The following is a 24,686-nucleotide window of genomic DNA, read 5'->3' on the forward strand; positions in this document are numbered from 1 at the left end:
TGCACGGACTCTTATCTGGGAGAACCGGGTTTGATTCCCCCCTCCTCCACTTGCAGCTGCTGGAATGGCCTTGGGTCAGCCATAGCTCTCACAGAGCTGTCCTTGAAAGGGAAACTTCTGGAAGAGCTCTCTCAGCCCCACCCACCTCACAGGGTGTCTGTTGTGGGGGAGGAAGGTGAAGGAGATTGTGACCCCTCTGAGACTCTGAGATTCAGAGTATAGGGCAGGGTAGAAATCCAATATCATCATCATCTTGACGCCAGTTTCTCCTGCAGTGTGTTTTAGAATGCACCACACGAGAAGCCAAGCCAACCTCAGGGTCAAGCTGGCTGTTTTTTTGTTCTTTGAATTGGTACTTCTCAGGTCCCTTGAACACAGACAAAATCAGGCTTTCGGAAAAAACTTGGATCTGAATACCATATCAGAATTGGGATTCAAGATTTCTCAGAAATATTTCTGAGGATTTTTTTTTTGCATGCCCCTATTCATTATCTTGTCAACCTTGGTGTAGCCCAGAGGTGGCCAAACTGTGGCTTGGGAGCCATATGTGGTTCTTTCACACATATTGTGTGGCTCTCAAAGCCCCCACCACCCCATTGGGCAGCTTGGAGAAGGCACTGAAAGTTAAAGTTGCTTTCTTTCCATTCCTTCCTTTCTTTCTCATGGTTCTCAAACATCTGACTTTCACATCCTGAGGCTCTCAAATATCTGACGCTTATTCTGTGTGGCTCTTGTGTTAAGCAAGCTTGGCCATCCCTGGTTGAGCCTGTCCACATCTCCTTTCTCCTGTTCCTGGTGCAGATGATCAGCCCCGTGTTTGGCGCAGTGAAGACCTACGAGCTGCTGCACCGTATGACAGGGGAGGGTCTCTCTGTCGAGTATCACTTCAGCCGGCAGCCTTTTACGACCGACTCCCGGATGGTGGCTGTCCAGATCCAGATTTCCAACAACACGGCCACCGAGGTGAAGAGCATCCGCATTAATGAGCCAAAGCTCCTCTCGGGCATGCGCATCCAGGAGTTCAAGGAAATCGGTATGGCTTGTCTGTGGGTTATCTGACTCGGTATTTGAGGATTTAGTCCAGAAGTGGCCAAACTGCAGCTTAGGAGCCACATGTGAAACTTTCCTACATATTGTGTGGCTCTTGAAGCCCCCACAGTGTCAGTCAGCTTGGAGAAAGCATTTCTTTCTCTAAATCACTTCTCTAAGCCAAGCTTCCTTCCTTCCTTCTGTTAGTATCATCTGGATACCTATTTGATGGGGATATTTTCCTTCCTTCCTTCCTTCCTTCCTTCCTTCCTTCCTTCCTTCCTTCCTTCCTTCCTTCCTTCCTTCCTTCCTTCCTTCCTTCCTTCCTTCCTTCCTTCCTCCCTCCCTCCCTCCCTCCCTCCCTCCCTCCCAGCATGCATTTAAGTTTGCTTTCTTTCATCTCTCCCTCCCCATCTATTTGCCTTCCTTCCTTCCTTCCTTCCTTCCTTCCTTCCTTCCTTCCTTCCTTCCTTCCTTCCTTCCTTCCAACATGCATTTAAATTTGCTTTCTTTCATCTCTTCCTCCCCATCTATTTGCCTCCCTCCCTCCCTTCCAGCTCTCAAACATCTGACGTTTATTCTATGGGGCTCTTTCATTAAGCAAGTTTGGCCACCCCTGATTTAGTCAAGTTGCCCATTTAAAGTAGCACTTGCCATTCTCTTAGTTCCATCAGCTTGCGTGACAGTAATGCTTCTTCACAGACCAGCATCAGACCCTTCTGGGCGGGAACAATCCTGCTTGGGAATGCTGCCCAGCATGGCAGACCTAGCTGATTTGGGGGAACAGTGTGTGTCTTGTCTTGAGACAGTAGAGGCTTTTGGCTCTGAGTCTCAGAGCTGGAAGGAACCATCAGGGTCCCCTAGTCCAACCCCCTTCCAACACCGAAACTACAACTCTAATATCCCCAGCAAGTAGGGATCCGGTTGATACTGACAGATCTCCAATGACAAAGAATCCACCACCTCCTGAGGGGGACCATTCCAGTGTTGAGCACACCACACTGTCGGGAAGTCCTTCCTCAAATTTAGACAGAACCTCCTTTGCTGCAGCTTCTGTCCAACTAGTCTGTTATGGCAACTCCTGTTCCATTTGAAATGCTGGATTTTTACGTTCTTTTTTTTAACCCAGCTTTCCTCCAAGGAATCGGAGTGGCATACATGGGTCTCCCCTACACAACAACCCTGTGAGGCAGATTAGGATGAGAGGGGATGAAAGGAGGACAATGGGCCAAAGGTCACCTACTGAGCATTGCGGCCGGACAAGGGTTGGAACCTGGGTTTCCTAGATCTTCATTTGGCACTCTAACCATGACACTGTCCTGGCTTTCTGCAGTGTTTAATGCCAGCTGGGGGCATGACCTGAGTATGCTTTGGACCCTCTTGATAAAGAGGTACAGCTCTTTCCCCCAAAGGACCTTTCTCTTCTATTCGCAGAATCCCTGCCTCCCGGAGAGACTGTCAATGTAGTGATGGGCATAGACTTCTGTGACTCGACCCAGGCTGCCAGCTTCCAGCTGTGGTGAGTATGGTCCTCACAGACTTTGGACAAAGCACAGAGAGCTATAGCAGCTTCGCCCACCCTGTGGTAGGAAAAGGAGGCGCAACACAGCAGGAGGTTTGCTCTGGTCTTGCTGCTTAAGCAGGTATCAGAGTTGCAGTGTTCCCAGCAACTCCAGGGGTGACCAGACTTGCTTAACATTAGAGTCACATGGAATAAACGCAAGATGTTTGAGCACTACAAGATATGAGCCACAAGGTGTTTGAGAACCACAAGGAAGGAAGGAAAGGTGGAAAGAAAGCAAATAAATAGGGGGAGGAGAGGGAGGGGGGAAAGAAAGCAACTTTAAATGCATTCTCCAAGCTGCCAACTAGCTTGGCTTGGAGAAGTGATTTAAAAAGTTTTTTGAAATATCAGGAATTGAGATGCTGGAGTTTTCCCAAGTTATAGAGTGAAAGGAAATAGAACCAAGGAAGTAGCCTGGAGATTTAAATCAGCATGTCTGCAACCCACACAGTGACAAGCTCTGGCTGTCTGAAGCAGGAACTGCATGGTAAACTGGGAATCTATGATCTCTCTCTGAATCTCAGCCAACAGCTGAAGAGATCAAGGCTTATCCAATAGTAGAGGAGACTGGCAATGACCCAAAAAGCCAAGGTTGGCATTAGGGTGGGGTGGCCAAACTAGTTTAACATAAGAGCCACAAAGAATAAATGTCAGATATTTGAGAGCCACAAGATATGAATGTCAAATGTTAGAGAGCCACAAGGAAGGAAGGAAGGAAGGAAGGAAAATAGATGGGGAAGGGAAGATGGAGAGAGAGGTGGAAAGAAAGCAACTTTAAATGCATTCTCCAAGCTGCTGACTGGCTTGGATTGGAGAAGTAATTTAAAGAGACAAGTGCCTTCTCCAAGTTGGCCGACAGAACAGTGGGGGCTTCAAGAGCCACACAATATGTGTGAAAGAGCCACATGTGGCTCCTGAGCCGCAGTTTGGCCACCCCATCTCTAGTCTGTCTCGGATCATGGAGATGAACAAAAACAAGTCTTGCCATCTCGTTCCATAGCTGACCATGTGGGCTAGAGGCAGCTCTCCCAAGTCCCCAGGGGAGACTTCTCCCAGGAGTGCTCCCTGTGGTCCTTTAAATTGCAGTTCCAGAGCTTGAGTTGAGGACCTTCTGTAAGCTTCCTATATTCACAGGCAGCCTAACCCTGAGTCGGACCCTGGCATTTGTCAAGGTCGGTATTGTCCGCTCTGCCTGGCAGCTGCACTCCAGGCTCTCAAGTGGAAATCCTTCACTGCTACTATGTCACTCTCTGAAGTGGAGGCCCAACCAAGAACTTTCCATGCAAAGTAGTTGCTTTACCACTGAACCACATTCCTCCCTCTTATAATATTAAGGAGCTCATGAAGCTGCCTTGGACAGAGTTGTAGCGTTGAGCTAGAATGGCCAGTTAGTACTCAGACTGGCAGCAGCTCTCCAGGGTCTCAGGTGGAGGTCTTTCCCATCACCTCCGACAAGAGGTGATCCTGCGGATCTCTTGCAGTTCGGTGGGGCCTGCAAGATGGAGCACTTCCGCCAGGCATTTCGGTGAAGCCCTTTGCTGGGGGGCCGGACGTCTGCCTGATTTGATTTGCGCTTCTTGCTGTATGCTGGCTCAGGCTGCTGTTACATTGTTTATCATGTTAAGTGCCTGAAATTTAGTTATTTTTAGTAGGCTTGAGCAGACCTTAGAAACCCAGCCATCTGGTTTTATTGCTGTTATACTGTAAATTGTCCTATTGATTAATTTGTTATGGTTTTAATGAAGTTGATATATATATGTTCTTATGCCTTGGCGGGATGGGCAGGATATAAATCCCAAAAGTAAATTAAATTAAGAATACTTTTTAACTGGAGATGCTGGGGATTGAACCTGTGACGTTCTGTACGCCAAACTAATGCTCTGCCACTGAGCTGTGGCCCCACCCCTAATGAAAGCTAGTTGCAAGAGGAGTTTTAGCTCCATGTCATTGCTCCCAGCTAATCATGCCAGGGCACTCTGTCGCTAAGCCATGGCGCTTGAGTCTCAATCTAAATTAGTTCAGCTTGTGGTTGAGAAAGTGGTCCCACTTCTCTGGGTGAGATCTTGTTAAACCCAAGCCACCTCTCCCGAATAGAGAGTTTATTCTTGTTATCGTTTCATTGGCACTCTGCCTTTCACCCCCAATGAATCCTCAGTGTGGTGTACATCGTTCCCCTTCCCTCCATTTTACCTACAACAACCCTGTGAGGTAGGTTAGACTGAGAACATGTGACTGGACAAAGGACATCTAACTAGCTTCCCTGACAGAGGGGGGATTCAAACCTGGATCTCCCCCAGTCCTAGTCCAGTACTCTTAACTGCTGCACCATGCTGGATTGATGGGGTGGCTACACACATTTCACTTGGGCTTGTCTCTGTCTCTCTCCCCAGCACTCACACGCGCCAGTTTTACGTGTCCATCCAACCCCCAGTGGGGGAACTCATGGCTCCGGTCTTCATGAGCGAAAATGAGTTCAAGAAGGAGCAAGGTAAGGGGCAGGGGGCCGCTCCTCTTCTCCCACCCTGCTGCTGTTCAGGCAGACGGGGTTAAAACCCCCCACCTTGGCAGGGAAGCTGCAAAGGCAGGATTTTTGGAGGGGAGGGGAAGAAGCAGCGTCGTACAGCCTTCCTCTGCATTGCCACAGTGCCCTTATCACAGCAAGGAACGCCCCGCCCCCATGACCTCACTTCCTGCCAACCCTCAGTGAAAGTTTGCACTGGGACCCTTTCTCTGCTGTTGGCTAGCCAGTGAGAAAATGAGGGGAAAGGTGCCCACGAGCGAGGGGGTCTCCTGCCCAGGCTGGCCATGGCTGTGGGGAGAGCGCCCCCCCCCTCAGGCTGTGCTGGTCGCTGGTGCTAACGGTGTGTCGCGTTCTCCTCTGCTGCCTCGGTGCATTCTTGCTTTTTGTTTGTTTCCCTTTAGAGCAACTGTTAAGGATGGGTGTGGGTAAGTGCCAGCACAGGTAGCTGCTTCCCCCACCAACGCTGTCTGCTCCTCCTAGCCCTAGTGCCAGCACTGCTTCCACTGGGTGGTGCCCCCCTTCTTCTGACTGTAGTAGTATCCTTGCTTCTACCCTGGGAGACTGTCCTCTCACCTAGCGACTGAACCCACTAGCTTGGCTTTCACTGCAGGCACAGAATCCTTCCTCCTCACCTCTCCGGTTAGCACCACTTCCTCTCTGGGTGCTCCTGGTCCTTCCTGCTGCTCTTTTGATCTGGTGCTCCTTGGGTTTTCTCCTCTTTTGAAAGCCAGTTTGGTGTAGTGGTTAAGTGCGCGGACTCTTATCTGGGAGAACCGGGTTTGAATCCCCACTCCTCCACTTGCACCTCCTGGAATGGCCTTGAGTCAGCCATAGCTCTCATAGGAGTTGTCCTTGAAAGGGCAGCTGCTGTGAGAACCCTCTCAGCCCCATCCACCTCACAGGGTGTCTGATGTGGGGGAGGAAGATGAAGGAGATTGTGAGCCGCTCTGAGACTCTGAAATTCGGAGTGGAGGGCGGGATATAAATCCAATATCATCATCTTCTTCTTATAGACCAGAAATGGGGTGGTGTCTTGGGAAACGGTAGATAGATTCTGGCAGGGGTCGTTTTGTAGAAAAATAAGTGGTGGAGCTCATCCATGTTACGCAGCTGCACCTACTATTCAATGGGCAAGGTGGGGTGGAGCAGGTGGAACTCTCAGAAAGGTTCAGGAGCTGAGCTTCTGTGAGCTCCTGCTGAATTCGAGCCCTGGATTCTGGTATCTGAGGAAGGGTGCATGCACATGAAGGCATATACCCAGAATAAAACTCTGTTGGTCTAAAAGGTGCCCGCTGGACTCAAATTTTGTTTCTCATGAGAAATGGCAGCTTGCCCTAAATCTTTAAACTCTCTAATTATGTGGTTGTGTAGAGGAGAAGAGGAACTGCATAAGACCCCGGGTTCTCTCCCGCTCCTTGTTTGTGTAGTGGCAAGTTGTCATTAGCTGTTAACATACTGGCCACTGAGTAAAGGTGGCCCAGAGCTAAGATGCTAAGCCAGGGGTGGCCAGACTTGTGAATGTAAGAGCCACATAGACTAAATGTCAGATGCTTCAGAGACACAAGCGGACAGACGGATGGAAGAAAGGAAGGAAGGCATATAGATGGGAGAGGCATGGAGAGGTGAAAGAAAGCCACTTTAACTTTAAATACATTCTCCAAGTTGCCTGCTTGCTTGTTTTGGAGAAGTGATTTAAAGAGAGAAATGCCTTCTCCAAGCCAGCTAATGGGGGTGGTGAGGGCTTCAGGAGCTGTACAATGTGTGTGAAAAGGTATGGCTCTGAAGTTTGGCCATGCTCGTGCTAAGCATTCATTACAACGTGGATATTCCTCTTTCCTAAAAAGCCTTGAAGCGTCTGCTAGCTTCAGTGCAGCTGTAGAAGTAGTCAAGGTATTAACTGGCTCCTTTATTCAATTACTAAATTTTTATCCCACCATTTGTCCCTGGAACTTAAGGTGTGTTTTTCAAGGACACTTCTTTTCCCAGTTAAACAGCTAATAAAGCAGGGTCCTGAATAAATTGCTAAAAAAGCAGCGGAGACTGAAGGGTTAATTGCCTTCTCCTTTCCCTGCGCAGCCCCAAGGAAAGCTAAGCCTCTACAAGCAAACAAGACTGGCGTGATCTTCCTTCTTTCCTCTTGTCTGCTTGAGCCCTCAGTTTATCCTTTTTTAGGACTCATGCCCTTGCAGGTATAATTGTGGACGATGTACCCATGCCATTAGGTGACCGGGTAAGCAAACCTCTGCCAGAAGCTAAGATGCGGGGAGATGGAAAATCGAGCAGGGATGCTGTCTTGATGGGCCGGCACTCTGATTTGGTGCATCGTTTCCCCGGAGGAATTGCTTCTGCTGGCCCAGGATCCAGGAACCGTGCTTTCGTTTTGATCGTGGCTGCATTCCAAGTCGTAGAGGAGAGGGTTGCTACAAGGGAGCGGGAAAAGCTCTCAGCGCAGTGACAGTGCAAAATTAGCACAAAGGGGTTCTAAATGGAGCAGAAGGACAACTCGAAGTTCTTGACAGACAGGCCTTGACCCAGGCCAGAGGTGGCCAAAGTGTGGCTCAGGAGCCACATGTGGCTCTTTCACACACATTGTGTGGCTCTTGAAGCCTCCACTGCCCAGTCACCCTGCTTGGAGAAGGCATTTCTCTCTTTAAATCCTTTCTCCAAGCCAAGCCAGCCAGCGGCTTAGAGAATGCATTTAAAGTTAAAATTGCTTTCTTTCCACCTCTCCCTCCCTCTGTAAGCCAAACTGCCCACAAAAGAGGTGGCTCAGGCCTAACACCTCCTCCTTCCCCCACCTATTTGCCTTCCTTTCTTCCTTCCGATGTTCATGTTTGTGGCTCTCAAACATCTGATGTTCATGTCCTGCATCTCTCAAACATCTGACGTTTATTCTGTGTGGTTCTTACGTTAAGAAAGTTTGGCCACCCCTGACCCAGGCTCTCTAGCTCAGGACAAGGTGGGAAGGTTCTGCTAGTTATGCAAGTTGAGGAGCAAGCTTTGCCCTAGACTTGGGGCGCAACATGAGTTGGGTTTACGCTAGAGTGACAGGCAGGGCTTTTCTTCGTAGTGGGAACTCCTTTGCATATTAGGCCGCACCCCCCTGATCCTCCTGGAGCTTACAGGGGGCCCTGTATGAAGAGCCCTGTAAGATCTTGGAGGATTGGCTGCATCAGGGGTGTGTGGCCTAATATGCAAAGGAGATCCTGCTACAAAAAAAGCCCTGGGTGTTGGAGCTTCGTTAGCAGAGTTTGATGACAAGGCTGTGTGTGGAAGGGAAGGGACACAGATGCCGACCACTTCTTCCTCCCGGACCTGCCTCCAGATTTTCCACACCTCTTTTACCTCCACCATGGTCGCACGTACTTACTTGCATGGATGTCCCCGAGCGGCGGGAGAGGCCTGCGGGGGAAAGGATGTGGACCTTCTCTTGCGCCCCTTTGTACCTTCCCCTGAATCTCTCCCACCCTTTCCTTGGCAGAGCACCTGGCATCCCCTAGGCTGCTTTTTGGAACACCACACTCTCTGCATGGTCCGGCTAGGCATGTTCGGCCTTGGGCTTCCAGGCACCACCAACCCCCCCGCCCACCCCGATACACCGAGCTGCACCCTTCCTGCAAAGAGAAGAAGGGCTCACTGGATAACGAACCCCCGAGCCAGCTTGTTTGAGAGGGGCATTCTGGTGGCCTGCAGACACCGAACCGGGTGGGGAGAGGGAATCGGAAGCCTATTTTGTTGGACGTGGGTCCCGCCACTTAGGATTTGAAGATGGACACCCGGCAGTTCCACATCAGCAGCTTTCCCCCTATAGACGGAGCGGGAATCAGTGGGTCTTGAGGTGGGGTGGCTGCTGGGGTGCAGGGCTTCTGCCAGGGCCCCAGTATTGTCACCCCCACATACATCCCCACTTACTTGGTGGTGCTCCACCCGCTCGCTCCCAGGTATTCTTGTTGCTAGTGCCGTTAGTACAGGTGGCTCTGGGCATTGGGGGTAGGAGGGCTCACAGGTGGGTGGAGAAGGATACCCAGGCAGGTGCAGATGGGTGGGGAAAGAAGGGGGGGTGAGAGAGGCAGGCCTGGAGTGAGCAGAGGAGGGCCCTGGAAGCCAGTTTGGTGTAGTGGCTACGTGTGTGGACTACGTGTGGGAGAACCAGGTTTCATCCCCCCAGGGCTCATTTTGTAGCAGGAGCTCCTTTGCCTATTAGGCCACACACCCCTGATGCAGCCAATCCTCCAAGAGCTTACAGGACTCTTCTTACAGGGCCTGCTGTAAGCTCCAGGAGGACTGGCTACATCAGGGGTGTGTGGCCTAATATGCAAAGGAGCTCTTGCTACGAAGTGAGCCCTGGATCCCCCACTCCTCCACATGCCTCTGCTGATGTGACCTTGGATCAGCCACGAGTTCTCTCAAAGCTATTCTGTTCAAGAGCAGTTCTCAAAAGAGCGCTCTCAACCCCACCTACCTCACAGGGTGTCTGTTGTGGGGAAGGGAAAGGTGATTATAAGCTGCTCTGAGACTCCAGGGAGTGAAGGGTGGGGTAAAAATCCAATCTCTTCTTCTCTCTGCCTGGGGGTCCCCAACAACTGGAACTGGCCCTGCCTGGAGATGTTTGTTTCCCAACTCAGTGCCCCTTTCTGCCTCTATACAGCCCCACTCTTCCACATTGCTTATCAGTGTTGCAATGAAAACTCACTGGAGTTCTGCAAATAGCCAGGGCTTGGGAGCTAGTTTGGAACCTCCTCCATCTCCTAAGGCTGAGGAGCCGGAAGGGAATGTATGGCCCAGTCGGGACCTTTCCTTTGCTGCCCTCTGTGTGTATCCAGAATACGCAGAAACTCTCAGCATATGATAGATGCCCAATATACTAAATAGTCCACTGAGGAAACACCTTCAAGGTATTTTATACATACAGAGCTGGCCCCAGACTGTCTGGCATCCTAGGCAAGGCTAACTTCTGGCACCCCCCCCCCCCCACACACACTGATAATGTCACTGAGTCACATGGGGGGCACCCAATTCGGCGCCCCCAGAAGGCCAGCACCCTGGGCAATCACCTAGGGGGCCGGCCCTGTATACATATTGCTAGAAGATAGAATCAAATGAAATTCAAAAAAGAAATAAAGCACCCTCACATGTTTTAACAGCCATAACAGCTCTGGCAACCAGGAGGCACAGGTGCTTAATAACAAAGGTGCAGACATTGAATTAGTGTATATGAAATTTCACAAAAAATGCCAATGTCAGTGAAGACAAGGTTCTTTAATGAACCATTAGTTGTCCCAAAGTCTACACAGTATAATAATTTGGTTGCTTGCTGTGATTGAAAACCATTCAGACTGAAGATTCCTGAGTTGTGGAACAGGACATCAGATGCCCCAAAACGCCAAGACACGTGTCCAGATAGCTGCACATTTTGGGATCTTTGTCAATTTTGGTTGGCTTTAGCTGCCAGAGCTCAGTTTTCCTATCCATTTCATGGAATACAGAAGCAGAGGCAGGAGGGGAAGTTCAGGTTTCGAATCACCACATTTTCCAGAGCTTGGGAATTGGAGCCTGCCGTGTAAAGGCAAACAGTTGCGGCCGACAGATACACGGAAAGCCCAGAAGGAGGCAGAACTGCCCTTCCCTCTCCGACATTATAGTTAAAACAATTTTTATTGGTAACATATGGTAACAAATCTGTTTCTTACATCTTAATAACTTCTTTTATCTACCCCGTATATTACTTTCTACCCACCCTCCCCCCGTTACTTGACCCCCGCCGGTGTTATTTACTTAAAATGCTAATATTTAAAGGTACCCTTAACTATTAAAACAAAAACTTATATTCTTCTTTCTAAAACTTAATCATTATCAAAAATTGTCCAATGTCCTTTTATTTTCCACTCTTTTTCTACATATCTTCTAAACTTTTTCCACTCCGTCTTAAAAACTTCTAAATCATAGTCTCTTAATATTCTTGTTAATTTGTCCATTTCACTCCATGTCATAACTTTTATAATCCAATCCCATTTCTCTGGTATTTTTCCTTGCTTCCACAACTGCGCATATAATGTCCTAGCAGCTGAAAGCAAGTACCAAATTATAGTTCTATCTTCTTTTGGAAATTTTTCCATTTGTAATCCCAACAAAAAAGTCTCTGCAACTTTCTTAAATTCATATCCCAAGATCTTAGAAATTTTTTGCTCAATCATCTGCCAATACTTTTTTGCCCTTTCACAAGTCCACCACATATGGTAGAAAGAACCTTCATGTTTTTTTACATTTCCAACATCTATCTGGCATCTTATTGCTCATCTTTGCCAATTTTTTAGGAGTCATATACCATCTAAGCATCATTTTGAAACGGTTCTCTTTAATACTATGGCACGTCGAAAGCTTCATAGAATTCTTCCACATGTGTTCCCAAGTTTCCATCTGTATTTCTTTATTTACATTAATTACCCATTTAATCATTTGAGATTTCACTACTTCATCCTCCGTAGACCAATTTAACAGTAATTTATATATTTTTGAAATTAATTTTTCATTATCTCCAAGCAGAACTTTTTCCATTTCTGTTTGTTCTTTTCTTATTCCTTCAGTTTTGATATCATTATCCACCAAACTCTTTATTTGTTGCATTTGGAACCAATCATATTTATTATTCAACTCTTCAGCAATTTTCAGTTCTATTTTGCCACTTTGTATTTTTAATAATTTATTATATGACAACCACTTTTCTTCACCTATCTCAGCCATTATTTTTATTACTTCACTATCCATAACGGTTTTCTCTCATCCCCATATTTCTTGTATTTCATCCATGTATTTAACAAATTATTTCTTATATAATGGTGAGAGAAAAAACCATCGATCTTCTTTTTTCCATAATACAAATATGCGTGCCAGCCAAGACTTTAGCAATTTTCCTTCTTTGTTATTATTTTTCCCCCCAGACCTATCCAGAGAGTTCTTAATTGTTCCATTAAAGTCTCCCATTATCAAAAGTTGGTCATAAGTCAGTTCATCAAATTGTTGTATAATGTCTTTTAAAAAAGCATCCTTTGCACCATTAGGCGCATACAGTCCCAATAACAACGGTTTTTTTGCATTTAATATTATTTCTACTGCTACAAATCTTCCATCTTTATCTTTAAACACTAATTTCGGCTCCAATTCTTGTTTAATATAAAAAATCACTCCCCTTTTCTTCTGTTCAGCCAATGAAAAAAATTCTAACCCCAATTGTTTTATTCCATAAAAATTTGTAATCCTTTTGTTTAATATGCACTTCTTGTAAACAAACTATATTACAATTTTGCTTTTTAATCCAATGAAACGTTGCTCTTCTTTTTCGTGGTGAATTTAGTCCATTTACATTCCAAGACAATAATTTGTAATCCATCATGGTGCAAATTCTTTATGTTGTTTGTAAAATCTACGCAGTTCCTGTGCATTTGTAATTGTGATTCTTTTCCCCTGAAGTTCAAAGCTCAAACCTTCAGGTATTATCCACCTAAACCTCATTTCATTGTCCCGTAATTTTTCTATCAGTTTTTTATATGTCCTTCTATCATTTATCACTTGCCTTGGCAACTCCTTCATAATTCTTACTCTGCTGCCTCCCACTATCAATGTCTTTTCAAAGTTTTTATTCATGATCTTTCCCACCATTTCTTTTGTCATGTATCTTATGACAACATCTCTTGGTAAATTATTTTTCTTGGCATAGAGTGAGTTCACTCTATACATATAGTCATACATATTTTTAGTCTCTTCAGGATCTTCCTCTAAAAATTCTGCAATTATTTTTATTATATATTCTTTCAAGTCACCATCTTCCTTTTCAGGTACTCCTCTCAGACGTATCTGAGTCTCCATCAATTTGCAGTCATGGATTATCACTTTTTCTTGCATTTTCAACAAGGTGGAATCATGTACTTTCATTCTCCCTTCTACCTCCTGCACTTTCTTAGATGTTTCCTCAGTTTCCTTTCTGAGATCCTCCATATCTTTTTTAATCTCTTCAATAATTTCTTTTTTTTTTTGCCTTTCACCATTCTGGCCTCCATTGCCTCTAATTGATCCTGCATTTTCTCCAATGAAGTAGCCCTTGTATGGGTTTGCTTGTGTCCTGACATTTAAAAACACCGAAAATTTTGATCTCACCAATTTCAAATTTAACTATCAAATTCAAAAGTAGAGCTTGCTTTTTTTAACAAGCCTATTTTCGCCATCCTCAGAGCTTCCCAGGCCGAGAATTAATTTTAAAAAATTTTAAAACCTTCAAAATGGCGGTTGCGACTTTTTTTTGCAACTTTTTTCCCTTTTTCTTTTAAAGGCTTCTAAAGTCCATTACAAACAATATGTCCAATAGTATTTATCTTCTTGTCATCATCTCAATTAATTCCAACAATTTTTAATGTCCCGAACACTTTAAAAACATTATTTTAGTTTTGATCTCCAAGCAATGGCCGCCGATGTTTCTCAATGGTATTATAGTCCTAGAGTAGGCTTTTCATCCACTACTTCCTGCTTTACTTGCCACCAAATCTCGTTTTCACTGGTAAAGAGATCTCACAATGCTTGATGTACTTCCTGTGTTGATTGTATATGCTGCAGGTCTGTGACGATGGTGCTCTTTTTTCAAAACCACAAGTAGACCAAACAATAAATTCCTTTCCACTTTTTAGCACTGTCCTTTAAATTTGCAAAGTCCAAATTTCACCTCTTCCTCCCTTCTTCCAAACTTTCTAGATTTTCATTTCCCACCTTTTGAATTTATTCTGTTTAACTGTAAATAATCGGAATGAAAGATAGTAATCTGTTCCTTTTCTGCCAATTATCCAGATCCACACAGGTCTTGTGTAGCTTTAGATGTTTAGCGGTGTCCAAGAAGGTTAGGATTCTGTCGAGCTTATGTCAAATAAATGACTCTGAGAACTTCTGCAGATGATGAAAATGCAACTCTTCTCCGGAGACCCCTCAAAGCCTCAAAGGAGCCCCCCCCCCAGGACTCCCTTTTAGCCAAGGTAAATCTCCTCAAAGTTTTCTGTGCATATCTTGGACTAATCTCTGACTGAGAAAAGTAGGCAGTAGGCATTAATTTGCCTTCCACTACCCCAAACAGAAGTTCCAGCCTGCTCCCGTTATGAAAAGCAGCTCAGCTCGGCATTTTCCTCCCCCGGAAGTCCCCTCTCTGACATTCTGCCCTGCCCAGCTGCGCATTGTCCTGGAAATGGGCTCCCCTTGAACCAGCAGGTAAATACTGATCTATTCTTCTGCCCTGCAGGGAAGCTGACTGGCATGAGCGAGATCACAGAGAAGCTGACCCTGCCTGAGAAATGCCAGAATGATCACGTGATTGTGCAGCAAGTAACAGCTGCTGCCAACGTTAGCCGTGTGCCCTGCGGGTCAGACAAGGAGTACCGGTAAGGAGGGGGACTCTGATGGGCTAACGTGGTTGTCTATTTTCTCCTAATGCAGGGGTGGCCAAACTGTGCCTCGAGAGCCACGTGTGGCTCTTTCACACATATTCAATTCAATTTGCTTTATTACGGTCCATGACCAAATACACAGTACAATGCAGACCAACAACACCCCCAGAAAAATTGTAAAAATCTAGAGGGACCTAAAAAGGTAAAACATATGATATAAAAAATACAGATAAAAATTAAAAGATTATACAGCTCCAGTAAAATATTAACTAAAATACACTGATTAACATTTGTTTCAGTTTCAGTAGCATTTATGGTAGTATACAGAGTACTCAGGGATTAAGATAAAGTAAAATACAAGCTTGGGAATATTCAAAAATAATTAAAAAACAGACAGTTTCAAAACCCCTTTGTTACATAATCCTCACGAATTCTCCTAGCTGCCGCCAAGAATTTGGCACAATTAGATGTAAATTGGGGGTTAGAATCTGATAACAGCATATTTCTGATTTTATAATCAGAGAACCCCAGGCATCCCTCAAACAAAGAAGAGATGTACTTGGCACGTATGCCTAGGTAAAGGCCACACCCAAGCAACACATGGTCAATCGTTTCCACTTTATCTGCACCACAAGGGCAGACCCGCTCAGCCATAGGCACCTTTTTAAAGCGGCCCTCGACAACTGCTGAAGGAAAGATATTGCAATGGGCCATGGAAAAGGCCCTTCTGTGGGATGGTATTGTTAGATTTCAGAGATAGGAGGCTGGAGCTAGCACGTATCTCCTTTGGGGGGGAGTTAAATAATCTGAGACCTTGGCAATATCATTCTGTCTCTCAATGTTTTGTAATCTCTGTTTGACTATGTCCCTGGCTTGGTCCAGGGCCATTATCTGGAGAGATTCAGGTGAAAAGCCAAACATAGACAATTTCTGATGAATGGCTCTAACCCAAGAGGAACAATATCTATCTTTTAAAATTAATGATGTGATATTCGTGGGGCAATGGCTGAGATTGAGCCAAGTGGTGATTGAAAGTAGGCTCACCCTAGCCTCTATCCTTAGCAAGCCGGTTTCCAAGCATAGCACTGCATTGGAAACACAGGTTGGAAAATGGAAGATGGCTCTCAAGAATTTGGACTGAATTTTCTCAAGAGGGTCAAAGCTTGATAAGGTTGGACCCGACATGGTTCCATAAGTGAGTTGAGGTATTGTTTTGGCCAAGTACAGTTTTAACGCAACAGGTATAAAATGCCCCCCTTTAGTAAGAAAAAACTTAATGATGGCCTGGGTCGATTTATGACCAGAGTTGGCAGCATATTCATGATGAGCCTTCTTTGACACTGAGGACTGAATCATGACCCCCAGATATTTGTAAATCGCTACCATAGCTTACTATGGCCATTTATACTCCATTTCCTTAGCCTGGGTTTTGGGCCGAAAGCCATTACTTTTGTTTTCTGATAATTAATCTCTAGAAGGTTATGGTCACAATAACGACTGAATTGTACTAATGCCCTTCTGAGGCCTACTGGAGTTCTAGACAACAAGATTGTATCATCTGCATAGAGTAGGGCTACCATTTGCCTATCGGCCAAGGAGGGGGGATGAATATCGACTAGATGGAGGTTGCTGATCATATTGTTAATAAAGATGGCAAAAGGGGAAGGGGCCAGGACACAGCCTTGCTTGACTCCTTTCTGTGATGGGATAGGGTCAATAAGGAGACCTTGCTTATCACATCTGACCCTGATAGACGTGTTGGTATATAATGCCTGGATCAGGAATAAAAGTCTCCTGTCAACTGAGGTGACACTTAACTTCTTCCATAATTTCCCTCTGGGAATGGGGTCAAAAGCAGATTTTAGGTCGATAAAGACTGCATAAAGAGAGACCGTTCTACTGGTTGCATATTTGTCAATCAAATGGGATAGGATCAAAATATGTCCCAACGTGGATCGTCCTTCCCTAAACCCAGCCTGCTCCTCTGCCAAATACATTTCCTGAATCAGCCAGCACTGCAATTTTTCTAAGAGATGACTAGCGTATAATTTGCCCAAAATACTCAGGAGGCTAATTGGCTGGATCATCCTTCTGCCCGGACTTGAAAAAGGGGATGATGATAGCCTCTCTCCAGGCCTCAGGAATATCCCCTGTTGAATCAATATATGTAAACAATGGGGCCAAGAGAGAGGCCCACCAGTCAATATTATCTTTCAGTAGATTTGGGAGTATGAAATCCGGGCCTGGAGCTTTGCCTCTCTTGAGTCTGCTGATCAGAGATCTGACTTCTCCAACCATCACCGGAGGCCAAGGTGGCAGGTCTGAAGGAGCCTCATGAACCAGGGGAACTGCAGAATGGTGGGGATCAGAATACAGCTCTTGAAAAAATTATTCCCAATTCTTGGGGGTAACAAAAGAGTCAATGGGGGAGATACCTTTGTAGGAGTGACTCGAGATCATTTTCCAAAATCCTGTTGAGATCTTCTCCTTGGATGACTGTATAATGCTATTCCACAGCACTTTCATGGCCTCACGCTTCTTTGTGGCAATCAGTTCTTTATAAAACTTCTTAGAACGTGAGAGATGATGTTGTGTACACAGAGTATCAAGGCCCACGGAATTCTTATACACATGATACGCTATTTTTAGATCTCTTCTTGCTTGCTTGCATTCTTTATCGAACCAGAGCTTGGAGACGTTTTTGAATCTACAATGTTGAACAGAAGCATCTTGGACCAATAATGGTTTTATGAGTTGGAGGAGATGATCGAAGGGGATCAAAGGGTTCAAGCCATGGGGAGTATCCAAAATTAGTTTTCTTTTGGAGCAAGCATCCTCCTTCTCCAAGACTCCCCTCACCATTTGTGCCAACTGGTCAGACCACTTGGCACGACATCTCATTTGTTGAGCTGGAACCAGATGTGGGCCCATCGTAATTCTGTGAAAAGTCGCAGGAGCTAAAGGAGCTAGAGTAAGTAATAATGGGAGGTGATCACTTTCTAATTCGGGTAGAACTTGTAGATGAAGAACCTTCGAAAGTAATCTTGGGCTGGCAAGGAAATAATCGATGGTGCTGCATCTAGTACCGGCTAGAAAAGTGATTTCCTCAGGATAATCACCTACTGTGGAGCCATTCAGTATGGAGAGGTCAAACCTTCTAGCCATCCTTGCTAAGCAAGCCCCTGCAAAGTTTACCCTTGGGTCTTTTGAAAGACGTTGAAGGAGAGTGGAATGGCGACTTGCCTCATTGATGAAGGTAGGAAATCCAAACTTTCCAATTAGGATCTCATCATGAGGGCCTAGTCAAGCGTTAAAGTCCCCTCCCATTAGAATCATATCAGCTGGGGTATCATTCCGAAGATCCTCTAAATGGGATTCAAAATCATTCCAGATTGCTAGAGTGTCTGATTGTCTTTGATGAGGAGGTAGGTAGACATTGATTAGTAAAATAGTCTCTGTGTTAAAATGAAGAGCTGCCAGTGTCCATGGGTTTACATTATTTGGTTGTACGCATTTACCCTTAATTGTTGAGGAAATTAGAATTCCCAGTCCCCCTTTGAGCCTTCCAGCGTCTTCACCATAGATAGCCTTATTAGGTAAACCATAGTAGCCATCCAATAGAAGCTCCCCAGCTGCCCAGGTCTCTTGGAGAAGTAAAATATCATATGTCTTAAAAAGTGGGAAGTGATCTAGGCTTCTTAGGCGGGCCCAGCCAGCTATGTTCCAGGAGATTACTTTAAAATGGTTTGGCTTCCCTGTTTTACGCTGGATTGGCCGTCATACTTTTGAAGCTTCAGCCAGGGAAACAGGGTCAGTGATTCCTTCAACACCAATAGGTTCATCTAAGATCATGTACAAAATTGGATTGTCTGGAGGGATAATCAGATTGGTATTATTGCCCCTTTCTTAATTGTTATAATTGGTTCCAACGGAATGCTGCTCGATGGCGCTGGCACTAGAGAACTGTCTGAGGCAGAGGGGGGGTCCACTAGGTTCTTATTTTCTGCCAGGGGCTGTCTTAAGCCCTTCAGGGTGGATACCAAGAGTTCCATACGACTAAGTATACAGTCTTGTTCTTGAGTTGGTAGTGTCATAAAGGAGGTGAGAAGCCTTGCCTCTATCGCATCCTCTGCACCTGGGGGATCCACAGTTTCCATGAGGATCTGACTCCTTGAATTTAAAGTTTCTGGGATCTTGGGGACAGAGATGTCAATAGGGGGCTCCTGTCCTGACACCCTCAATGGCTGTTGTAAGTTTGAGGGAATAGGCGGGTCTCGGCTCATCAGCGGATCCCAAGGGTTGATAAGCGCATTTTGGGTCCCTGGTGCCCTTGCATTTAAGACTTGAACGTTTTTTTCTAATTTTATGGTAGCAAATTCAGGGGCTAGCTCCTGGATAGAGGTGGTTTTGAAATGTCTCTGTGCCCGAATGCCCAGAGCAGTTAATTTGGTAGATTGGGCAAACAGTCGAGATGGTATTGTCTTAGAACGGAAATACAAAAGAAAACGTTCAAACCTGATTGGACTGCTTAGTCTCTCGATCCGAATAAGATCAATACCTTTATGGTGGAGCTTAAAAATATCAGCCAGGTGGCCTGTTGCTCTGCTTCTCTGACTCCAATCAATGTGTCTCCCTCTCCATGGGAACACATTAACAACTACAGCATAAGGATTAAAGACTAGTGTAGAGGAGGCTTTTACATTAGCCTTCTGGTCACCATCATGACTGTCAGGCTGGGATCGCACACTTGGGTTCCCTTTAATGGTTGGTGGGCTGCTAGCCTTATTGACAGACATGGTGTTATTCAGTTCATGAAGCAGGGTCAGCATCCTCTCTTGGGCTTGGAATATTTTGTTTTTTAGTTTTTAAAAATTTTATTGTTATATATTCCAACACCACTCCACCTCTGTGAGAGTCCCAGGCCATAGATACATTATAATATTCCATAAATTTATAACTATTAACATTTCATCCAAATACAACTCCATCACTCTATTTAAACATCTTGTCCATTCATTTTCTTATTAACCAACCAATCGTCTTAAATTGTTTAAACTTTTCCAAATATCTCACCATCTTCCTAAACCACCCCTCCTCCTGTTCCCTAACCTTTAATCCGTTCATTCTTCGTATCTTCATTGTTAAATACTCCAAAATAATTATAGTATTCATTTTATCCCTCCAATTATTAATTGTCAATTCCTCAGCTTCTTTCCAATTCCTTGCTATCACTTGTCTTGCTGCTACTAACATCAAATTAATCCATTTACTATCCTCTTTTGATCTTAATCCCACACCATCCAAATTAATAATTGCCATTGCTTTAGATATACTTATTTTCCATCCCATAATCTTTGTCATCTCTATGCCAACCTGCAACCAGAATTTTTTCACTAAGGGACAATCCCACCACATGTGACTGAAAGTTCCAATTTCTCCACATTTCCTCCAACAATTTTTACTCCCTGATTTAGAAATATAATACATCTTAATGGGTGTATAATACCATTTCTGTATCATCTTCAGTCCCTGCTCCTGCACTAACCTAGATGTTGTAACAAAGGGAGGTAATCTAAACATCCTCTCCCAATCTTCATCTAAAATTTTATCTCCAATATCTGTTTCCCAATGTTCCTTCAAAAATTCTCTCGGGGATTTCCCTGTACCTAATAAAATCTTATACAATTTTGAAACTATTTTTGACTTATCTTCTCTATACTCTTTCACCAATTTTTCAAAGGGAGTATTAATTCTTTTACCAATATTTTTAAATTCTTCCTCCTTCAGCAATGAGGAGATTTCACTTTTTAACAGCCAATTAATATTATTCAAAATATTATACTCCTCTTTCTTCACCCCATCAGTACCGGGCTTGGAATATTTTGTTTAAGGATTCAGCAACTAAAACTGTTTGTTGAGCTAGCAGCTCCAGCTCCAACCCCTCCCATGGTCTGGTAGCTTGTCTATCTTTAGGAGACAAGAATCCAGGCATACCTTGCTCAGTCTCTGGGATGATTTGATGGGTAGGGAAGTCACCCTCCTCAGCAACAGCCTCCAAACACTCAAACCTGTTTTGCAAAGGTATTGCAGAAAAGAAATGATCCAATTTGGATTGTTTGAGTGACGGTTGGAAGACCTCATCTTCAAAAGGATATGTCCTTTTCAATCCCATTGTTAGCAAACAGCAACAGCGCAAACCACAAAAAACTATGTTGGAGCAGAAAACTTAAAATACAATCCAGAGGTAGAAGGAAAATGCTTGGAATAGCACAGGTGGAGATAACAATGACTCTAAAACTTCTAACAGTCTTTTCTCAAAGGAGGAGCTAAATAATCTCTCAACATTCACAACTTGGAGAGGTTCCTCTGCCCAAGATTAAACTTCCAAATCCAGACTTGAAGGAAAGACATAAAATCCTATGGCTGGAATTTCTTAAACATCCACTCCCGGCAGTAAATGGGCGGCTGGTAATTGTCTCCTCGTTAGTAAAACAAGATAAGATAAAACTTGTCGACCCTTGCCAAGAAGGAAGAACAAAGTTGAAGCAGCAGTAGATGAATTTAAAACATCAGTAGAAAGTTTTAAAACTTCGAAAGCTTAGCTTTTTAATCAGAGACGAAGTTGCCACCGTCCTTAAGCTGGGTGTGCCAGAACCAGAAAACTTTCACACATATTGTGTGGCTCTTGAAGACCCCACCGCCCCATTGGCTGGTTTGGAGAAGGCACTCGGTCTCTCCAATCCAAGCCAGTCAGCAGCTTGGAGAATACATTTAAAGTTGCTTTCTTTCCATCTCTCAATCCATCTTCCCTCCCCCATCTATTTTCCTTCCTTCCTTCCTTCCTTCCTTCCTTCCTTCCTTCCTTCCTTCCTTCCTTCCTTCCTTCCTTCCTTCCTTCCTTCCTTCCTTCCTTCCCTGACATTCATGTCTTGTGGCTCTCAAACATCTGACATTTATACTTAAGCAAGTTTGGCCACCCCTGCCCTAATGTCAACCTCGCCTTTTTGGGCTATTGCCAGTCTCCTCTGCTAATGGATAAGCCCTCCTGAATCTCCTTGACTGAGATTCAGAGAGAGATGCACAGATCCCCAGTTTACTTCTAGGTTGTGTTGGAATATCCATGCAGTTCCTGCTTCAGACAGCCAGAGCTTGTGACTCTTACGGGCTGCAGATATGCTGAGTTAAATCTCCAGGCTACTTCATTGGCTCCGTTTCCTTTTATTCTATGACTTGGGAAAACTACGGCATCTCAATTCCTGATGTTTCAAAAACTGCATATTGAGCATGTCCTTTATTTTGGAACTGGTAACTAGTGCTGAGAAATCCTGGTGTTAAGCCACATTGACCTTTTTGCTTTTCCTTACTGGAAATGAATATGGAACCAGGCTGAGAAAATGGGAATGTAACTACTAATCTTGGAGGTTAAGCCATGCTGGCATTTTGCTTTTCCCAGCCAGAAATCAATTTGGGTGCAGGATAAAGGATGCAAAGATGCTTTAGATGATGGGTCTGGGAGAACTTGGTCTGCCTGCTGAATACAATCATGTTGCAATCCTTATTAGAAATGAATATGGAACCAGGCTGGGGAAAATGGGAAAGTTACTACTTATCCTCTTGGGTGTTAAGCCATGCTGACATTTTGCTTTTCCCAGCTAGAAATCAGTTTGGGCACAGGATAAGGGATGTAAAGATGCTTTAAAGATGCTGGGTCTGGGAGAACTTGGAAGATGCTAATTGCATCTGTGACTTTTTAATCTCTGTATAGATTTGCCGCTAAGACGGTTAGCAGCGGAAGCCTCATCCTCATCACCCTGGAGAAGAAGGCAGGAAACGTGGCGCACTTGACCATCAACAGCGAGAAGATGCTGATAGGCACCATGCTGGTGAAGGACCTCATCCACTCCTTGACGCAGTGACCCAGCTGGCTTCTCTCTTGAGCCATGGCCACGTCCAACATCCAGCCCTCCTTCCTTTTCTGTCCCCAGACGTGCCCTTGATTCTTGCACCTGGCTTGCCCTGCTGTATTGTTACGTCCCCGTGTAAAGTACAGGTAGAGTCTAATGGAGGGGAACAGGGAATAATTCACCCATAGGTCGTGGGGGGCAGCCCCTGGGATGGATAATGGGAATTAGCACAGCAGCAAATAGAAGGGTTTGGGGGAGGGGGGGATGCTGAAGATTCTCATGATTCTGGTACCTTTGCTGAGCAGGGGGAGTCCCCTCTGCTCCTCTAGTCTGTTTCGTGACTGTATTTATTATGGACAGAGACGTTTCAATAAACTTCTCCCCGCAACTGGCTCTCGCGCGCTGGCTCTTCTGTATGGAGTAATCAAGGCAAAAGCTGGGAGGGGAGTTTGGAGCAAGCTTTTTTTTTGTTTCCCTCCCCCCCCCTTTTCCGCCGCAGCCTCCCCCACTGTGTCAGTATCTCTCCATCCACTGTAGGTCACAAGGGCAAGGCGACAGGAGGATGCAAGCCATGAAATGTCAGTCGAAGCTGCCAGCTGGTATCTTGAAGAATGCACCATTGGCATATAACGGGGGTGGCCAAACTGTGGGCCAGGAGCCTCATGGGGCTCTTTCACACATATTGGGTGGTTCTCAAAGCCCCCACCGCCCTGTTGGACAGATTGGAGAAGGCATTTGTCTCTTTGAATCATTTCGCCAAGCCAAGCCAGCTGGTGGCTTGGAGAATGCATTTAAAGTTGCTTTCTTTCCACCTCCCTCCCCTCCCTCCCTTCCTTCCTGTTCACATCTTGTAGCTCTCAAACATCTGACGTTTATTCTGCGTGGCTCTTATGTTAAGCAAGTTTGGCTACCCCTGCGCTAGACTTTGCAGTAGCAGGGAGATGCTCAAAGTGGAGTCGCAGCAAGAAGGCCTCTCAATGATGGCCTCCTCTCTGCCAGTACTTCTTTCTCTACTTTCTCCATCCCATGCATTATCTTGTAAACCTCTATCATGTCATCCCGCAGTCGACGTTTCTCCAAGCTAAAGAGTCCCAAGCGTTTCTAAAGAGTCCCAAGGCTGAGCTGAGAGAGCTCTTTTGAGAACTGCTCTTGAGAGAACAGCTCTGCTAGAACTTGTGACTGACGCAAGATCACACCAGCAGCTGCATGTGGAGGAGTGATGAATCAAACCCTTCTCCCAGATTAGAGTCCGCGGTCCTAATCACTACACCAACTGGCTCTCTTTTCTGAGATTTTCTGCCTGTTTTCCTAGTGAGTGACAGGTACCCTCCTAGGCAGAATTCCACTTTTATCAAATCCGTTTGGGGCCAAGGGGCTGAGAAACTCAATCATCTGCCAGCTCCCATAGGCATAATGCTGACTGCATGAGAAAAGAGAAACTGGGACAAGACAAAGCAAGGAAAGTTGGTCTTAAAGGACTCGTAAAGTGAGTACTTACTGACCCACGGAGGAAGCCAGCAGCAATGAACCGTAAGTACTCCTGTCCCCAGGGACCTTCTCGAAAGAACAAGGCTGGCAAAGAATAGAACAGTTTCTGTAGCAGTGCCAGCAAACAAAGTTGCCCAGTCATCCAAGACTATAACTGACTTCAAAGAAGCTTGGTTCTAAAATCATTTAGGACCAGTGTTCCCTCTAAGCTGAGTTGGGGTGAGCTAGCTCAGTTTTTTAGCCCCTGGCTCACACATTTTTGTCTTCACCCATTTTTGTCTTTATTGAAACTTGCCCCAGAGCAAACTAAGTCATGCAGCAGGTCACAACTTTAATGCCGGTAGAATTTTTGCTCACATGACTCCACAGCTTAGAAGAAGCATTGTTTAGGACAACAAATATCTAATCTGATAACTAGAAAAAGAGCATTCTCAAATAGCCCCAAAGGCTTGGACGAGGATGATACGGTAACTGTGTTGAAATTAAAGCAGATCTGGATGTGAAGAGGGTGTGGATGAACAATATCTGGGGGGATCCCCTGGTAGCCCCCCTTGACTGGCATCATAGAAATGGAAATATTTTGTACAAACAGCTGTGGGATTCTGTGTATTATGGGCATTGCATTGTGACAGTTCTGCCCCAGCAACCCAACCCTGAATTTTGGTATGTGTGCCATTCAAGGCTCTTAAATTTCTAGCAAATTTGAAAATGTAACTTTTGCAAGTCACTGAGAAGCAGGACAGGGAGAATAAGGCAAGGAA

At 45.1% G+C, this 24,686-nt stretch overlaps 1 protein-coding gene across 3 annotated transcripts in view; it reads left to right on the forward strand.

Annotated features, from left to right (window-relative positions):
• AP3B2 (adaptor related protein complex 3 subunit beta 2) overlaps positions 1-22,825 on the forward strand; it is an 82,207-nt gene extending 59,382 nt beyond the window's left edge. For 2 of the 3 annotated variants that reach the window (XM_060260058.1, XM_060260060.1), the window contains exons 23-28: positions 802-1,033; positions 2,464-2,548; positions 4,984-5,081; positions 5,516-5,539; positions 14,389-14,527; positions 22,299-22,825. In XM_060260058.1, the coding sequence (XP_060116041.1) occupies positions 802-1,033; positions 2,464-2,548; positions 4,984-5,081; positions 5,516-5,539; positions 14,389-14,527; positions 22,299-22,449 (729 nt within the window). In that variant the 3' untranslated portion in view covers positions 22,450-22,825. The remainder of the gene's footprint in view (positions 1-801; positions 1,034-2,463; positions 2,549-4,983; positions 5,082-5,515; positions 5,540-14,388; positions 14,528-22,298) is intronic. The other variant, XM_060260059.1, reaches the window with a different exon arrangement.
• Positions 22,826-24,686: the final 1,861 nt, after the last annotated feature.

The sequence above is a fragment of the Heteronotia binoei genome, chromosome 19 (assembly GCF_032191835.1).
Source record: "Heteronotia binoei isolate CCM8104 ecotype False Entrance Well chromosome 19, APGP_CSIRO_Hbin_v1, whole genome shotgun sequence".
NCBI lineage: Eukaryota > Metazoa > Chordata > Lepidosauria > Squamata > Gekkonidae > Heteronotia > Heteronotia binoei.